We start from the raw sequence: 16,008 nt of genomic DNA, 5'->3' as shown, positions 1-16,008 counted from the left end.
AGAAACAAAATTACAAAAATTGCCACTGTCCAAATATTTAAGGAACCGATTGAAGACAGACAGTGAACACTTTATTGGCTGTATTGACAGAAAGGCACCGCAAGAGGTCGCGCAAGGTTCACATGGAAGAATTCTTTACTATCTAAGTAGGTCAGTGCAGCCACATTTCAATTCATTAATATACTGATTAAAAAAATTAAATAATTATTTTTAAATAATTATTAGCGTAATTATTGCGTGCTATTAATATTGTTCTGTCATTTTACAGAAAAATCAGATTAAGTTACATCCCACTAAATTAGTTTGCAACATTGCTACTGAGCAGCCTGTAGCTATTTTTCCTGGTTGAAATTTTACAGAAAAACTTATTTTGCTTGTTTCTTTTCTTGAATACGCATTTTTAGTTGCTGTTATTTGTACAGTGTGCGTGTTTTCTCGCTGCGCCTCGTTGGATGACGCGCTGCACACAGGCGGTGCCAAATAAACCCTCTCCCCCCACCAAAAAACGCACAAACCAGCCCGCACCATGAGCGGGTTCTCGCGGATGAGCAGATCCACAGATGGCATAAATCACACAAATGCTGCCTGAGCACCGAACCCACAGGCGGGGGAGGACGATTACTGTGACGGCGCCGGACGGATCTCCTGCAGGAGGAACGGGCTGAACAACAGAGAGGGGGAAAAAAAATGCTCAAACTTTGGCTGCGTCGTGCGCAAGTGGCACCGCGCAAAGCGCCGTCCTGTACCCAGCTGAGGAGGATGGCCATGAACTGAGCGAAGGATGCATGTCGTTTGGGATTTATCTGTGTTTCTGCAAGCGTGTTTCATCTGCACGTCATCAGGTAAGGTGCTGCCAAAATGCACGTTTTAATCAAAGTCCCAAAATCCGATCAGTTTTGATGGCGATTTAAACGGCGCGCACTTCCCGGTACACATAGAATCACTATGTCGGTGTCTGCAAGAGTTAGTTTGTGTGAATTCTAAAAAACGGCAGATTTAAACAACTGAACAGCGTGAAACTTTGACCTCGATCATCCAACCCTGATGAGATTCCAAACTGCCGAGGTCAGACATGAAATCTGCATGTTGCGCGTGGTTTTACTCGTATTCACAAATATACACCTTGCAGGAGTAGTTGCTCAAGGCTGCATGCTATCATCAGCTCATTCTGGGACACACACACACACACACACAACTAGATGTTTTCCAGAAATCAGCTTTGAGTGTGGTGCTGTGACTATATTTTACTCAGTATGTCACCAAAATGGCAGAGAAAATCACTGGGTGCCCTCTACCCACACTGGGGGACCTTCATGGGTCTTAGTGTCTCAGGAGAGTCAACACCATCCTAAAGGACTCATCTCACCTGCAGGCCACTCTCTGTTTGAGCTGCTGCCATCAGGCAGACAGTACAGGGCCATTATAAACCAAGTACAAACAGACTGAAAAACAGGTTCTACCCAAATGATGTTAGAGCTCTGGATGCCACTGGAACCAGATAGCCAGGTCACATGCCACACTTGAAATGAGTGCAATATTTGTTAATGTGCAATATCCATCACCACTGAAATATCCAGTTTTGTACATACTTTTCTCTTTTTTTATATACAATATCTGTTTTGCTACTATGTACTTATAACTTCTTTCTTTTTTATTTTGCACTTTGAACACACCTTTTCCATTCTGTTAAGTTTATGTTTATTTTATTTTCTTCCTCACACCTTTTTAAGTTTGAGCGTGGTTTACTCAGGTTTATATTTGCACTGAAAAGGCTTGCACCTTACCTTTTGTTGGACTTGTTACAATGACAATAAAGAATCTGAATCAGGTGGATAATTCCAGAATTTAACTCGGACCATATTGGAATTCTGGTGCTGTGTAATTTTGCAAATCATTTTATCTTAAATGGTGTAGGGTTTAAATTAGAATAAGGGTCTGGGTTAGGCTGTAAGTTTTAAAAATACATAAAATTCTTGGAAAATTGAACAAAACCCTCTGCTTCTGGATCACAGGATTTATGGGAGTGTTGTGATTTGTACCATTCCAGTGTGGTTCACCTACCATTCAGGAATAATTCAGATTAACAAAATGTATGGAACATCTATTTATGTTCCAAAGACTACCCCAAGATAGAATGCTAACATTTTGTTATCAATTCCTATTTAATTGAGAATTGATATTTTACAATTTAAACATGAATTTTATTATAAATAATGATAAACAAAGAAAATGCACAAAATACATAAAATTAAGAAAATAAACATGTTTTATGTAATGTAACATAAATGCACATTTCTGCATTGTAAATGTAAACACTTGAACAGTAAAATAATGAGATAACTATAATAAAAATGACATTCATTTATTTTCTATACCCCAAGTAAGGGTCGGGGGGGGGGGGGGCTATAGCCTATCCCAGAAGTCATAGGGCAAGAGTTGGGGTACACCCTGGACAGGTTGCCAGTCTATCACAGGGCCACATATAGACTGACACTGACCTCTGGTCAGTATCGCCTTACTCCAAATTGGAGTATATTCATTTTCCCCTCAAAATTCTACTCACAACACCCCATAGTCTAGGAGATGGGAAGGTTTTATTACTGTGTCAAGGTGCAAACATTTTGACCCCATAATTAAGATGACCACTATCCCAACATGGAAGAAAACCCATTTCTTGATGGTCGCAGCCTATGCGAACCATGAAAAATTTTGACTTTTTGTCATTTTTTGGGGTGTGATAAACTGTCAACCTTCCGACCTGTTTGTCACTCAAACTCCATGGCCGTTGCACTCAGTGATGTGAAATAAAGACGTACATGTAGGAATTATGTGTATGAAATGTGGAGTTTGTGTAATAATATAAGGCATGAAAGCTGGAATTCTGCAAAAACGTTGAGGATTTTCCATCATATCTCTGTACGAGTATTTATGGCAAATTTATATGTAATTATTAAACACATTAAGGATACCTATTGCATTATAAAGTAGCGCCATATTCATAGCTTTTAAACAAGGGTAAGTATGTTTGTGAATCACAAATAGTTTTTCAGCTATTTAGGTGTTTATGACATGAACCCATATCCATGCAAAGCAAACTCAGCTCTCAGAGTCTGAGTCGGACTCATCAGAAGAGGAGTGGTAGGCAACATCATCCTCCTCTTCCTCATCCTCTGCTATGTGCTCAGAAAGGCGTGAGCAGATTTGTTGAGGAACGTGTGGCCCCATGAACCACTTTGGTGTGTACTTGCCATCTACCACAGTCCAGCCATGGTTCTTTGGATTCCACACAAGTACTTTTCTGCAGACTGATCTCTTGTACATGCTCACAACCAAATTGGTTTGTTTCATTTTCTCTAGCAGAGCACTGTGGCAAGGAGGCAGGTTACTTGGATCGATTCCCTTGACCTTTCCAGAGCCTGAGAACCACGTTTGGGAGCATAGTGCTGGTGGAAGAGAGCAGACCTTGCTATGTTGACAGAGCTCATGTCTGGTTTGCCATACAGAGCACAAACAACCTTCTCGATGCTGGGGATGCAGGCATCATTCAGATTCTCAGAATCTCAGAGTGCGCCAAGGACCTGTGTGAACTTTGACAACATCAGGGAGTACGGTCGGGCTTTGCCTTTTCGATAAAAGGCAGAGGTATAATCACAACCACTGAACACATGCAGGCCAGCTGTGGCCTTACAAAGGGCAGGACCAAGAGAAGTGGCCAGGGAGAAGACATCAGTGTAGTGCCTGGTGTTCTTGCTACTGGGACCAATGTCTAGGTAGATCTGGGCATCAAAGCTGGCAACATGCAGGAGGAGAATGACAAGAATGTCTGTGTCATTGCAACGTATGACAATGCTGCTGTTTTGCTTGCTCTCTGCAAAGTGCTTGACGTGCCAAGCTATCCTGGAGTCTGCCTCCTGATACTCGCATATCAGTTCTGGCACTGCTTGCTTCACAACTTTGTTATCCTCAGACACAGTGAACACCCAAGCTTGCTGGTCAGTGCCAACACACAGTGTGTGGCCAATGAGCAAAGGACTGTACCTGGGCTTCTCCTATTCCTTTATGAGGAAATGGAGTAGGGCTGTCTTGAATGCCTTTGAGGTCAGTTGAGCTTGAAGATCACAAGGGCGTTTCTGCTCTGGACCCGTGATTTTGAATTGACCTTGTGAAACGTCACCCCTTGCAAGGTGTTGGACATCTTTCAGTGAAGGAGCATCAGTGTAAGTGTCACACACAGTCAACTCATGAGGCACCACTGACCACTCTGGTGAGAATCGCCTCAGCTATGCCACTGAATGTGTCTGGCACTTCCACTTGGGATCTGATGGCATCCACAACTACGGCATCCACTTGTTGTGGAATCTGTGTTGGGGAAAGTGTAGTGACACGGACCCACAACAGGGGGCGCAAATGAACGGTCAATAGATGAGCCAAAAGGTAACAATTTAATGTTGTGAATGTGCACAACGAATATACAGACAATCTCAGAATCTGATTATAGTCAATTCACAAAGGTGACGTGTGGGCAGGCTCGAGGATAGAAGACGTCTGTCCTGAGAAGAGCCGGAACCACACGATTTCCACCGCCACAGAACCCGGTGAATACTGGAGCTGCCAAGTCCCGAATTCCCAGGTGATCACCGTCCCCGACTGTCGGATCTGGTACTGCTGGCGAGGAGCACAAACAGTGAGATGTGGGTGTGTGCACACCCAGCAACAAAAACAGTCAGAAGGTGGAAAGTCACCTCCACCTGTAATCACACACATGTGCAGCTCCTGTTAAAGCACTTATCTGGAAGGAGTGAGAGGCGAAGACGTCGGCACTCTCATAAACCACCAATCAGCTGACAAGGCTCCACAGGAAAACGGCTGCAAACAGATCACACGTAAGTCACAGTTCTGACACAGCAGAGAATATTACCTTCACAGGTAGATGATATCTCGGCAATCAGGTGGAGATGACGTCCGGTCTTTATGGAGTGAGATGATGTAGAGCAGATGGGTGACAGCTGTTACTCATTATCTCTTGACAGCTGTCCTGGTTGCGCCCGTGGCGGCAGCACCCTCTCGTGCCTGAAGCCCGCACTTCAGGCAGGGCGCCCTCTGGTGGTGGGCCAGCAGTACCTCCTCTTCTGGCGGCCCACACAACAGTCTGAGTCTGAACTTTACCCTCCAGGGTGTGCATCAGGACCGCTTTGTTTGTCTGATGTGGTGTGCCATCAGTTTGAGCTAGGGAAAGTGGCACAGGTGTCAGAGGGAATGAGAACGCATGGTCCAAGTCCATATTGCTCTTTATGGAGAGGTACAACAACCAGCCAAACAGATCACGATTACCTTGCAGCTCCTTGATCTTCTTGTCTTGTCATTTTCACTCGGACAGCATCAGCTGAAAAGTTCTTCCCTTTCCTAGAACTTGCAGGTTTTTCAAACCATTCAGGGTCAGTGAGGCACTCAGCCTTGAATTTGTCACAAAGTTTGATGCCAGTTTCTCTCATAGAGAGCAGACTTTCCTTTACTTCTTCTGAGACAGCTTTGCCAGTGGTCAGACAATACAGTTTGTCATCTGCCGGTCCATCAAATGGGTTTTGAGTGTTCTTAATCAACTCAATGACTTTGTTCAAGTCAGTGTTGTCTCTCATGATGCGATGTCTTTTCAGTTCAGCAGTGCAGTCATCTGTCTGCTGCAACCCTGCCATGTCCAGGAGCCTGGTGACAATCTCACTCCTGGCTGCATGAGTGACCATCCATCTCTGGCGAGCAATCTGAGTTTGTGAATGCAGATATGCCTGTGAGGCGAGACCCTGCATCTGCATTCACAGTTTATTACAGAGTGAGATCCACAGATGCTGCAGAGAACGGCTTGTTTGTTAGTTTGATGGACATTGCACCTGCTGCTAGGATTTCTTTGGCTCCTGAATGACTGCTTGAGACGTTGAGCAGCTTCATGCAATACAACACCATGTATCTGGCATAATTGGGATGACCAGTTGATAAGAACAAGCACACATCTGAGACAAACTGTAGAGAAAGAGATCCAAGTCTCTTGTGCAGATTGCACGACTGTAATGCAGGTACGATTAATGTACCGACTCCAATAGGCAGCAGTGGCACCATGAGCAGACCTGCGAGTCTCCTCTGTGAACTCCTCGTACCTCTGTACTATCTCAATGAACTCTCCATCCTGCTTGAGCTGTGACAGAGCCTCTGGCGTTGGGTCAGCATTGATGGCAGTCAGCTTGGTAAAGAATGTCATGGGTAGGGCACCAAATTGCCTGATGAAGCTTTGGAAATGCAGCACATGCAAGGCATTGGATAGCAGTGGATGTAGCCTTTTGCAGCAGTTGTAATGTCTTCCACTGATGAAACCATTCAGGGAACCTGGAGCAAGGACTCCTGCTTGGACAAGCACCTCAGGACCACCAGACTCTGCTAAGAAGTAGCCGATAGATGCAAAGTATGCCAAGAGGATGTGGAAGCCTCCAAAACAGATGAATACATCATCAAATTTTGGTGACTCCGTCTGCTGTATCTTGAGAGCAGGTTTGGCAACAGCTAAATCATAGGCGACTACTGCAAATGGTTGACCACACTCTTGTGCAACTCTGAGATTTTGAGCGTTTCTGCCACAACGTCCAGTCTTGTTGGAGGCAGAGAGGTGTTTTTCATGTAGCCAACCTTTTGCTGAGGGTGAGTGTCGCTTGTGGTTTGGGTGTTCCAGCCAATCCGCAGGGGAACTTTCTGACACATGGAGTCAAAATGTTTGTGTTGTGTGGGCCGCTGAAGAGGAGGTACTGCTGGCCCACCACCAGAGGGCGTCCTGCCTGAAGTGCAGGCTTCAGGCACGTGAGGGCGCCGGAGCAACCGGGAGTGGCAGCTGTCACTCATCAACAACACCAGCTGTCACTCATCACCATCATCCACACCTCCATAAGAGCCGGGCAGCATCTTCACCTCACTGCTGAGAAATCGTCTACCGACAAGTAAACGTCTCAGCCTTTTTGGTGTCATACAGTGGTAACGTTTTTACTTCTGTGCTGACTGACATAATTCTGAGTTTGCAGACTCTGTTTAAGTGTGACTTCAGGATCTGTACGAGCTCCGTGAGAGTTGTGATTGAGAGGCGGAGGTGCTTTCCACCTTTATGTTGAACTGTTTGCTGGGTGTTCACGCACCCACCATCACCTGTCTGTTCTTCCTGCCAGCAGTACCCGATCTGACAGCCGGAGGCAGTGGCCACCTGGGGACCCAGCGCTTGGTGGCTCCAGGATTGCTTCATGTCCGGTGGAGTGGAAGGCGTGTGGGATCCGGCTCTTTTCTGGACGGGCGTCTTCTATCCTCGAGCCTGCTCACACATCACCGTAACTTGACTGTTGATCTCAATTGTGTTGTCTGTTGCGCACATTCACAACATTAAATTGTTATATTTGGCTTATTCCATTGTCCATTCATTTGCGCCCCCTGTTGTGGGGCCGTGTTCCTACACTTTTCACAACAGTTTGCACCTTGACACAGTAATAAAACCTTCCCATCTCCTAGTCTACCATGATGACAACATGAAAAAAGTTTTTTTTAAATTATTTTTGCAGATTCATTATAAATAAAAAAAAACCTCAGAAATCACGGGTACATAAGTATTCACACCCTTCACTCAATACTTTGTTGATGCACCTTTGGCAGCAATTACAGCCTCAACTCTTCTTGAAAATGATGCCACAAGCTTGGCGCACCTATCTTTGGGCAGTTTTGCTCATTCCTCTTTGCAGCACCTCTCAAGCTCCATCAGGTTGGATGGGGAGTGTTCGTGCACAGCCATTTTCAGATCACTACAGGATGTCTCTGTACATTGCTGCATTCATCTTTCCCTAAATCCTGACTAGTCTTCATGCTGCTGAAAAACATCCCCACAGCATGATGCTGCCACCACCATGCTTCACTGAAGGGATGGGGCCTGGTTTCCTTCAAATATGACACCTGGAATTCACACCAAAGAGTTCAATCTTTGTCTCATCAGACCATAGAATTTTGTTTCTCCTGGTCTGAGAGTCCTTCAGATAGGTTTTAGCAAACTCCAGGTGGGCTGCCATGTGCCTTTTACTAAGGAGAGGCTTCCGTCTGGCCACTCTACCATACAGGCCTGATTGGTGGATTGCTGAAGAGATGGCTGTCCCCCTGGAATGTTCTGCTCTCTCCACAGAGGAATGCTGGAGAGAGGCTGACAGAGTGAACAATGGGTTCTTGGTCACCTCCCTGACTAAGGACCAGGGTCCAAGTATCAGGGGTATAAATATCATATGACGCCTGTCTAACTAGTCGTATGCTGCACATCGAAAAATCTCATAACTTTTCAAACTTTTGTCTGTTGTCTTGCTTATGATCAGTGATTTCTGGTAATATTTGATCCGTCATAATGCTGGTCATAGGACATATTCCTTGTGCTGTTGACATACTAGGACTTGGAGAGCAAAAATGTAAATGAATGGGTGGTTCAGCCCATCTCAGCCAGCTTGTGCACACAATAACTTAAAAATCTATAAATTTTATTGCCTACTATGTATCAAAAAGGCTCATACTGATGACAAATCTTATGGAGCTGACTGTAAGTGCCTATGACTAAATAATGGCAGACAATATTTTTAATAGTGAATGAAATTTTGACAGTTTTTGCCTCCAAAATTATTTACGATACAAATTATTCTACCTCTTGTCGGCTTTGAACTTTACTTGTTGTGCTGTATGGATTCTGATGCACGTGACTGTTTAAAAAGGTGCACGGTAGGTTTCTTCTTGCAGAGTTAAGTGAAAATATTGCAAAATGCTGGAATTCATGTGGGAGTAAACAGGCACAACTGTTTGCTCACAGCGTGAGTCCCCAGCCTGAGAACACTTTGAGCTTTTTACGTGTTCTCCTTGTGCATGCACAGGGTGCTTTGATGTGAACATCAGATCTCAATTATTGCAGGAGTGAGGTTTTCTGTCTGTCAGTTTGCTGTTTTGTATATATTAGTGAACACTTTGATTAATATATATATATATATATATATTTATTTATTTATTTAAAAATATATAAAATTTCTCATCATTGAGTATGTTACCCTGATTAAAATGGAACAAATCAAGCAAGTCCATCCAGGAATTAGAAATTAGAACCTGGTGAAAATGCATTATTTTGTAGGAGTTCCCCCCTCCCCCCAGCCCAAACAGGGAAAAAATAGTTTAAAGGTATACTGCCTCTGGTTTTTGAAGATTTAAGTCATAAAATTAATTTGCATTGGCACCACTATAATTTTATTCCTTAGCCTTTAAATAAGGGATTCATAATATGATATTGCCAATATGATCAAAATTCACGCGCTCTGGAAAAAAAAAAGTAAAAAATTCTCCCCCTGAAGGGAAGAAATTCCAGCGATCAGATGGTCATGAACTACATTTGGTAGCGACATCACGATCATGTGGGGCTTCCCTCGATCTGCACTAGAGATGCTGGGAAGCACACAGCAACAGCCAGCCGGAGTAAAGAAAGGCAGAATGACGTCAGCTGGTTGCTCGCTCTGTCAAAATAATAAACCAAGATGGTGGAAAATGCTCTGAAACAGCTTATTGCTGGATAAATCTAATATGGTTCTCATATATTTTGTAAAATCTATCAAGAAATAAACAGTTTGAAAGCTAAGAACGCTGTTTTTGTAACCAGATAACACCTTTGAAGTTATTTAGCAGATGGGGGGGGGGGGGGGGGGGGGGGGGGGGGGGGGGGGGCGCTGGAGTAGGGTGAAATGTTTTTAAATTTTTTGAAATTTAATATTGTGACCCCCTGGTGGTGGCCAAGTAGTTAATGCACTCAGTGCAGAAGGTTCCCGGTTCAAATCCCACCCATTGCCACATTTCTCCATGTAATATGGAGTTGCATCAGGAAGGGCATCTGGCGTAAAACTTGTGCCAATTCAACATGCAGGTCCACCTCAGATTTGCTGTGGCGATCCTGAGTGCAAAACAAGGGAGCAGCTGTAGGGACTTACTAATACTTTGACCCCCTGCATAGGTTCCAATGGATGAAAAAACATGCTGTGTAAAATTTAGTTTGTATAAATGAATTTTTAGAGGTAGTGCAAAAGCATTGAAAGTTGTTATTTTCTGATATGTAACACTATACAAACTAAAGCTTAATGATGCCCTAACCCATCCTAAACAACATTTTAAAAGTCCCGATGAAAAAGCTTGAAAATCACAGGTGATTTTCAAGCTTTTGTTTGTATAAAATTTTACAAGTTTTCTCATCAGTTGGAACCTATTCAGGGAGTCAGAGTATTAAATTTCAAAACTTTGCAATATAAGGACCATCCTCGGCTGGAGCCTATCCCAGCAGTCACAGGGTGTGAGGCGGGGTACACCCTGGACAAGACATCAGTCTGTCGCAGGGCCACATATAGACAAACAAACACATTCACACCTACGGACAATTTAAAGTTTCCAATCCACCTCACCTGTATGTCTTTGGATGTGGGAGGAAGCTGCAGCACCTGGAGGGAACCCACGGAAACAGGGAGAACACACATGCGCCACACAGAAAGGCCACTTTTCTGAATCGATCCCTTGACTTTCTTGCTGTGAGGCAACAGTGCTAACCACTAAGCGTGATGCCCCGCCATGGAATTCCCAGATAAATGTGTTCTGTTCATTAAAATGAGCTGTAATTTTATTTCAAAAACAAGAGCAACCAGAGATTCCTGACGTCCGCCAATCTGGTTCCGGATCACTTCCAAAATTCAGTGGAGTCTTCATAGCCTATTATCTATCTGTGGTGCAAATTTGGTGAGAATCTGTGAAGTAGTTTTGACGTAATCCTTCAAAGACTATATAAAGTGAATTTTGATCCAGATTCAGATCTGGATCCAGATCACCTTCAAAATTTAATGGTCTTCCGTGGCCTAATATGTATCTGTGGTGAAAATTCCTATCTTGGCTTTCAGTGCTTACCAGTCGAGTGAGTATAAGAGAACTTGTGGAGAGTTGGACATGTCCAAACTTGTCCTCTAACACTATGAAACGGAGGTGTTCCTTTGTCTCATCTCATCAGCGAATCGGTCGTGACGCGCGGAGCCTCCGCGCGGCTTTCCATGACAAAATCTCTTGTTAAAAGTGAAATCTGCTGGAAAATGGCTGATGTCCAGCTCTTGTGATAACCAGAGAAAGAGCACATGACGGTCTCGTATCCACAGACCCATCAGCTTAGAAATGATCCAGTGGTTTGTGCCGTGACGTCGCAGCTCGGAGCGCGGCGCACTGACCGTCCTTAAAGGGGTCCTTAAAGCTGTAGTTAATGTCCTTACTCTCTGTGAAGCCTGTAAAATTTTCAGCAAAAGCCAGATAACTTTTTCAAATGGTTTCCAGGTGCCAGTCTCTAACAGCTTCTGAAAAAATTCTGATGGAAAAAAAAGTCCTTTTCATTCCGCCATTTCCAGACAATGAAAATCCAACGAGGGGGCGGGACCACTCCTTCCCAAGGCGTGCTCACAGGCGAATGACGTCACCGACAGGCGTGGAAAAACTCACGTATGTGCATGAGGGTTCAAGCATGTCTGATGTAAAAACATATGAATGAAATCCATATAGTTTAAAAAATAAAAAAGACCGTTACTTTATGGACAGACCACGTATGTGCACTGGTTTCATTTCTTCTCTGTGTGACAGCTGCTGCTTTTTGCAGTTTACTCGAGTGTTTCCCTCTGCCTCTGAAACAGAGGCAGAGGGAAACACTCTTGTGTTTGTGATGCTCAAAGCAGAGCAGAGGAGATGCAATTTTGTACGTTGAGTGTTCGACAACTTGTGTCGGGTCCATTAAAAGCTTTTCATCGGATGAAAACCTCCAGCCTTCGACCCAGATTGGCATTCGTAGAGGAAATGCTCCTCCTGGCTCTACAAGACCAATATTGCTGTCTGAGATGTTCCTGGAGCGTGCAGAGTGCAGAGTACAGTTTTAATGCATCCTTTTTATAAAAAGATGCATTGAATTCTAGAATTGTGGGGTCGGGTGAAGCAGATGATATTTTAGAGCATTACTAACATGAAATGAAGACGTACAGTGAGGCAAATAAGTATTCTAATCCAATTACATTTGTTCCGCAAATCTGATTGGTTAATCGTGTGAGATTTCCGACCATAAAATATCGAGTAGATGGTAGCAAAATATTCGACCGTTTCACATTTGATGTATAGCTCCGTGCCCTGACCGCATTGCTGTGCAGGTGTCAATAATGGCGCTGTCAGCTGAGAGCGACAGAAACTGGTGGAGCGACGACGATGCCGAAATAAGTGGATTTAAGATACCATACGAAAGTATTGATGTGGATTCTGATACGGAATAACTCATTGCAGTTGACGAGATGGAGAACTCTGTGGATCTGCTCACAGAATTTCCAGTTTGGCATGAAGATGCTGTTGCTAGGGTAACCTTCACCGACCAAATTACTTACAGAAAAATAAACCGTGCGAATGATGGCATTGGATTAGAATAGGAATAATCCCCTTGTGTCTGATGATTTGCGGGCGTTAATGCTGGATTACAGGAAAGCTGAATTTTCGACTGTAAATTCCAGCATTAACATCTGCAAATCATCAGGCACAACGGGGTTATTCCCTAATTTGATCCACTGTCTGATTATGCAAGTTTTCCCAACTGCAAAGGACGGAGAGGTCTGTAACTTTTATCGTAGGTACACTTCAACTGTGAGAAACAGAATCTAAAAAAAAAAAAAAAAAAAATCAGAAAATGACATTGTAGTATTTTTTAAATAATTAATTCGCATTTTGTTGCACGAAATAAGTATTTGATCACCTACCAACCAGCAAGAATTCTGGCTCTCATAGACCTGTTAGTTTTTCTTTAAAAAGCCCTCCTATTCTGCACTCTTTACCTGTGTAATTGCACCTGTTTAAACCAAGACCAAAGAACTGTCTTAAGGACACCAGGGAAGTCCTGCACAAGGCCGGGATGTAACCAAAGTGCAACTATATGTTGACTTTAAAAGATGAAGGTGCTCTGCTTTTATTTTTCGCAATGCTCGACTCTGACATAATGACGGAAGTGAGTGGTGGTGGGTACCGTGAGACCAATCATACTATTAGTCCTACAGCGACATCTACAGGAGTGGAGGTCGGAGTGATTACAGGGATTTGAAGGAACTTTGAAGAAATTTTAATTCTGCTTACTGTATCGATATGAGGGGTAGGGGAAAACAAAATTTTCTCAAAAATTCTTGGGACAAAAAAATTGCTGTATCAAGTTTTTGTTTTCCTTTTAAGCACAACCCAAAAAGTTAAGCATTTTTTAATTGTTCTGTCTGTAAGTTCTCCCAAATATACCAAATTTGCATTGCTATTGCTACTTGTCTGTTGTGTTTTGTATCTGTGAATGAACATGTATGTCATAAGCACTTAAAATTAGTTTTAAAACACCTGTTTACAAATTCTGTTGCCACACCACTGATTAAAGAGGCTGATATGAGGCCTACCCCCAAAACAATCTCCATGCTCACTGCTCAGCCCTGATTAGGACTAACAGGTGTAAAGATGGGAGGGATGAGTTACACCCTGTGTATCATCGACTGTTTCACTCAGTTCATATTTAGTTCATGTCTGGATCATGATTTCTGTTGGTTGCACCCGCTCGGATCAGCTCCCAGCGGCTCTGTTTTAATTGTGCCGGTGCTTCCAGGTAGGATGGCTGCAGCCTGCAAGCTGGATGGTAATGAAGCTGCAGCAGAGCAGCAGAGCAGCCGGCAGCCCGAGGCCAGAAAACACTCTGGATGCACAGTGTAGCATGACGTTACACGTAATCGCGATTGCATAATCAGATTACAACACGTAACTATAATCAGCCCAGATTACATTGCAAAAGTGTGTCAGATTGTAGTTACATTATCAAGGACTCCTTGACTACAGTTTGCTGATTAAAATATGGTCATATAAAACAATTATGAAATTTTATTCAATGATCCGACAGCGAACAGAAAGCAGCTCTACCCATATAGCCAACAGGATTTTTTTGTAAGTCTCAATTCGCTACATTTTCAAGTCGAACATTAAAATCTCTGCAAGATGGAAGATCACACAGCTCCAGTCTGTCCACTCTACTTGGAAAAGAAAGGTTTGCTGTTTGTTCTTTGCACCACAAGAGCATTTTGAGATACTTTGGTTTAATATATACTCAACAAAAATATAAACGCAACACTTTTGGTTTTGCTCCCATTTTGTATGAGATGAACTCAAAGATCTGAAACTTTTTCCACATACACAATATCACCATTTCCCTCAAATATTGTTCACAAACCAGTCTAAATCTGTGATAGTGAGCACTTCTCCTTTGCTGAGATAATCCATCCCACCTCACAGGTGTGCCATATCAAGATGCTGATTAGACACCATGATTAGTGCACAGGTATGCCTTAGACTGTCCACAATAAAAGGCCAGTCTGAAAGGTGCAGTTTTGTTTTATTGGGGGGGATACCAGTCAGTATCTGGTGTGACCACCATTTGCCTCATGCAGTGCAACACATCTCCTTCGCATAGAGTTGATCAGGTTGTCAATTGTGGCCTGTGGAATGTTGGTCCACTCCTCTTCAATGGCTGTGCGAAGTTGCGACGACGAACTGGAGTCAGGTCGAGACCCCGATGAGGACGACGAGCATGCAGATGAGCTTCCCTGAGACGGTTTCTGACAGTTTGTGCAGACATTCTTTGGTTATGCAAACCGATTGTTTCAGCAGCTGTCCGAGTAGCTGGTCTCAGACAATCTTAGAGGTGAACATGCTGGATGTGGAGGTCCTGGGCTGGTGTGGTTACACGTGGTCTGCGGTTGTGAGGCTGGTTGGATGTACTGCCAAATTCTCTGAAACGACTTTGGAGACGGCTTATGGTAGAGACATGAACATTCAATACACAAGCAACAGCTCTGGTTGACATTCCTGCTGTCAGCATGCCAACTGCACGCTCCCTCAAATCTTGCGACATCTGTGGCATTGTGCTGTGTGATAAAACTGCACCTTTCAGAGTGGCCTTTTATTGTGGGCAGTCTAAGGCACACCTGTGCACTAATCATGGTGTCTAATCAGCATCTTGATATGGCACACCTGTGAGGTGGGATGGATTATCTCAGCAAAGGAGAAGTGCTCACTATCACAGATTTAGACTGGTTTGTGAACAATATTTGAGGGAAATGGTGATATTGTGTATGTGGAAAAAGTTTTAGATGTTTGAGTTCATCTCATACAAAATTGGAGCAAAACCAAAAGTGTTGCTTTTATATTTTTGTTGAGTGTATATACGAGGGCTGTCAATAAAGTAACGGTCCTTTTTATTTTTTTCAAAAACTATATGGATTTCATTCATATGTTTTTACGTCAGACATGCTTGAACCCTCGTGCGCATGCGTGAGTTTTTCCACACCTGTCGGTGATGTCATTCGCCTGTGAGCACTCCTTGTGGGAGGAGTCATCCAGCCCCTCGTCGGAATTCCTTTGTCTGAGAAGTTGCTGAGAGACTGGCGCGTTGTTTGATCAAAATTTTTTCTAAACCTGTGAGACACATCGAAGTGGACACGGTTCGAAAAATTAAGCTGGTTTTCAGTGAAAATTTTAACGGCTGATGAGAGATTTTGAGGTGATTCTGTCGCTTTAAGGACTTTTCACGGTGCGAGACGTCGCGTAGCGCTCTCAGGTGGCGTCATCAGCCTGTTCAAGCTGAAAACCTCCACATTTCAGGCTCTATTGATCCAGGACGTCGTGAGAGAACAGAGAAGTTTCAGAAGAAGTCGGTTTCAGCATTTTATCCGGATATTCCACTGTTAAAGGAGATTTTTTTAATGAAAGACGTGCGGACGGATCCGCGCGTCGGGACGCAGCCGAGGCGGTGCGGTGGCACAGGAAAAACACCTCCGTGTTGATAACCATTTGTAAAATCCAGGCGGCTTTTGATGGCTTTCAGTGGAAGTGAGTATATGAGAAATTGTTTAACAG

At 43.6% G+C, this 16,008-nt stretch overlaps 1 protein-coding gene across 2 annotated transcripts in view; it reads left to right on the top strand.

The window, feature by feature from the left end:
- The first annotated feature begins 498 nt into the window (after positions 1-498).
- LOC117527882 (carbonic anhydrase-related protein 10-like) overlaps positions 499-16,008 on the top strand; it is a 230,611-nt gene continuing 215,101 nt past the window's right edge. Inside the window, exon 1 of one of the 2 annotated variants that reach the window (XM_034190384.1) lies at positions 499-842. In XM_034190384.1, coding sequence (XP_034046275.1) covers positions 782-842 — 61 coding nt within the window. In that variant the 5' untranslated portion in view covers positions 499-781. The remainder of the gene's footprint in view (positions 843-16,008) is intronic. The other variant, XM_034190385.1, reaches the window with a different exon arrangement.

This window comes from Thalassophryne amazonica, chromosome 16 (genome assembly GCF_902500255.1).
Source record: "Thalassophryne amazonica chromosome 16, fThaAma1.1, whole genome shotgun sequence".
In the NCBI taxonomy this organism is placed as follows: Eukaryota; Metazoa; Chordata; class Actinopteri; order Batrachoidiformes; family Batrachoididae; genus Thalassophryne; species Thalassophryne amazonica.
Note: the sequence above shows the minus strand (reverse complement) of the source record. Positions and strands in the feature narration are given on the sequence as shown.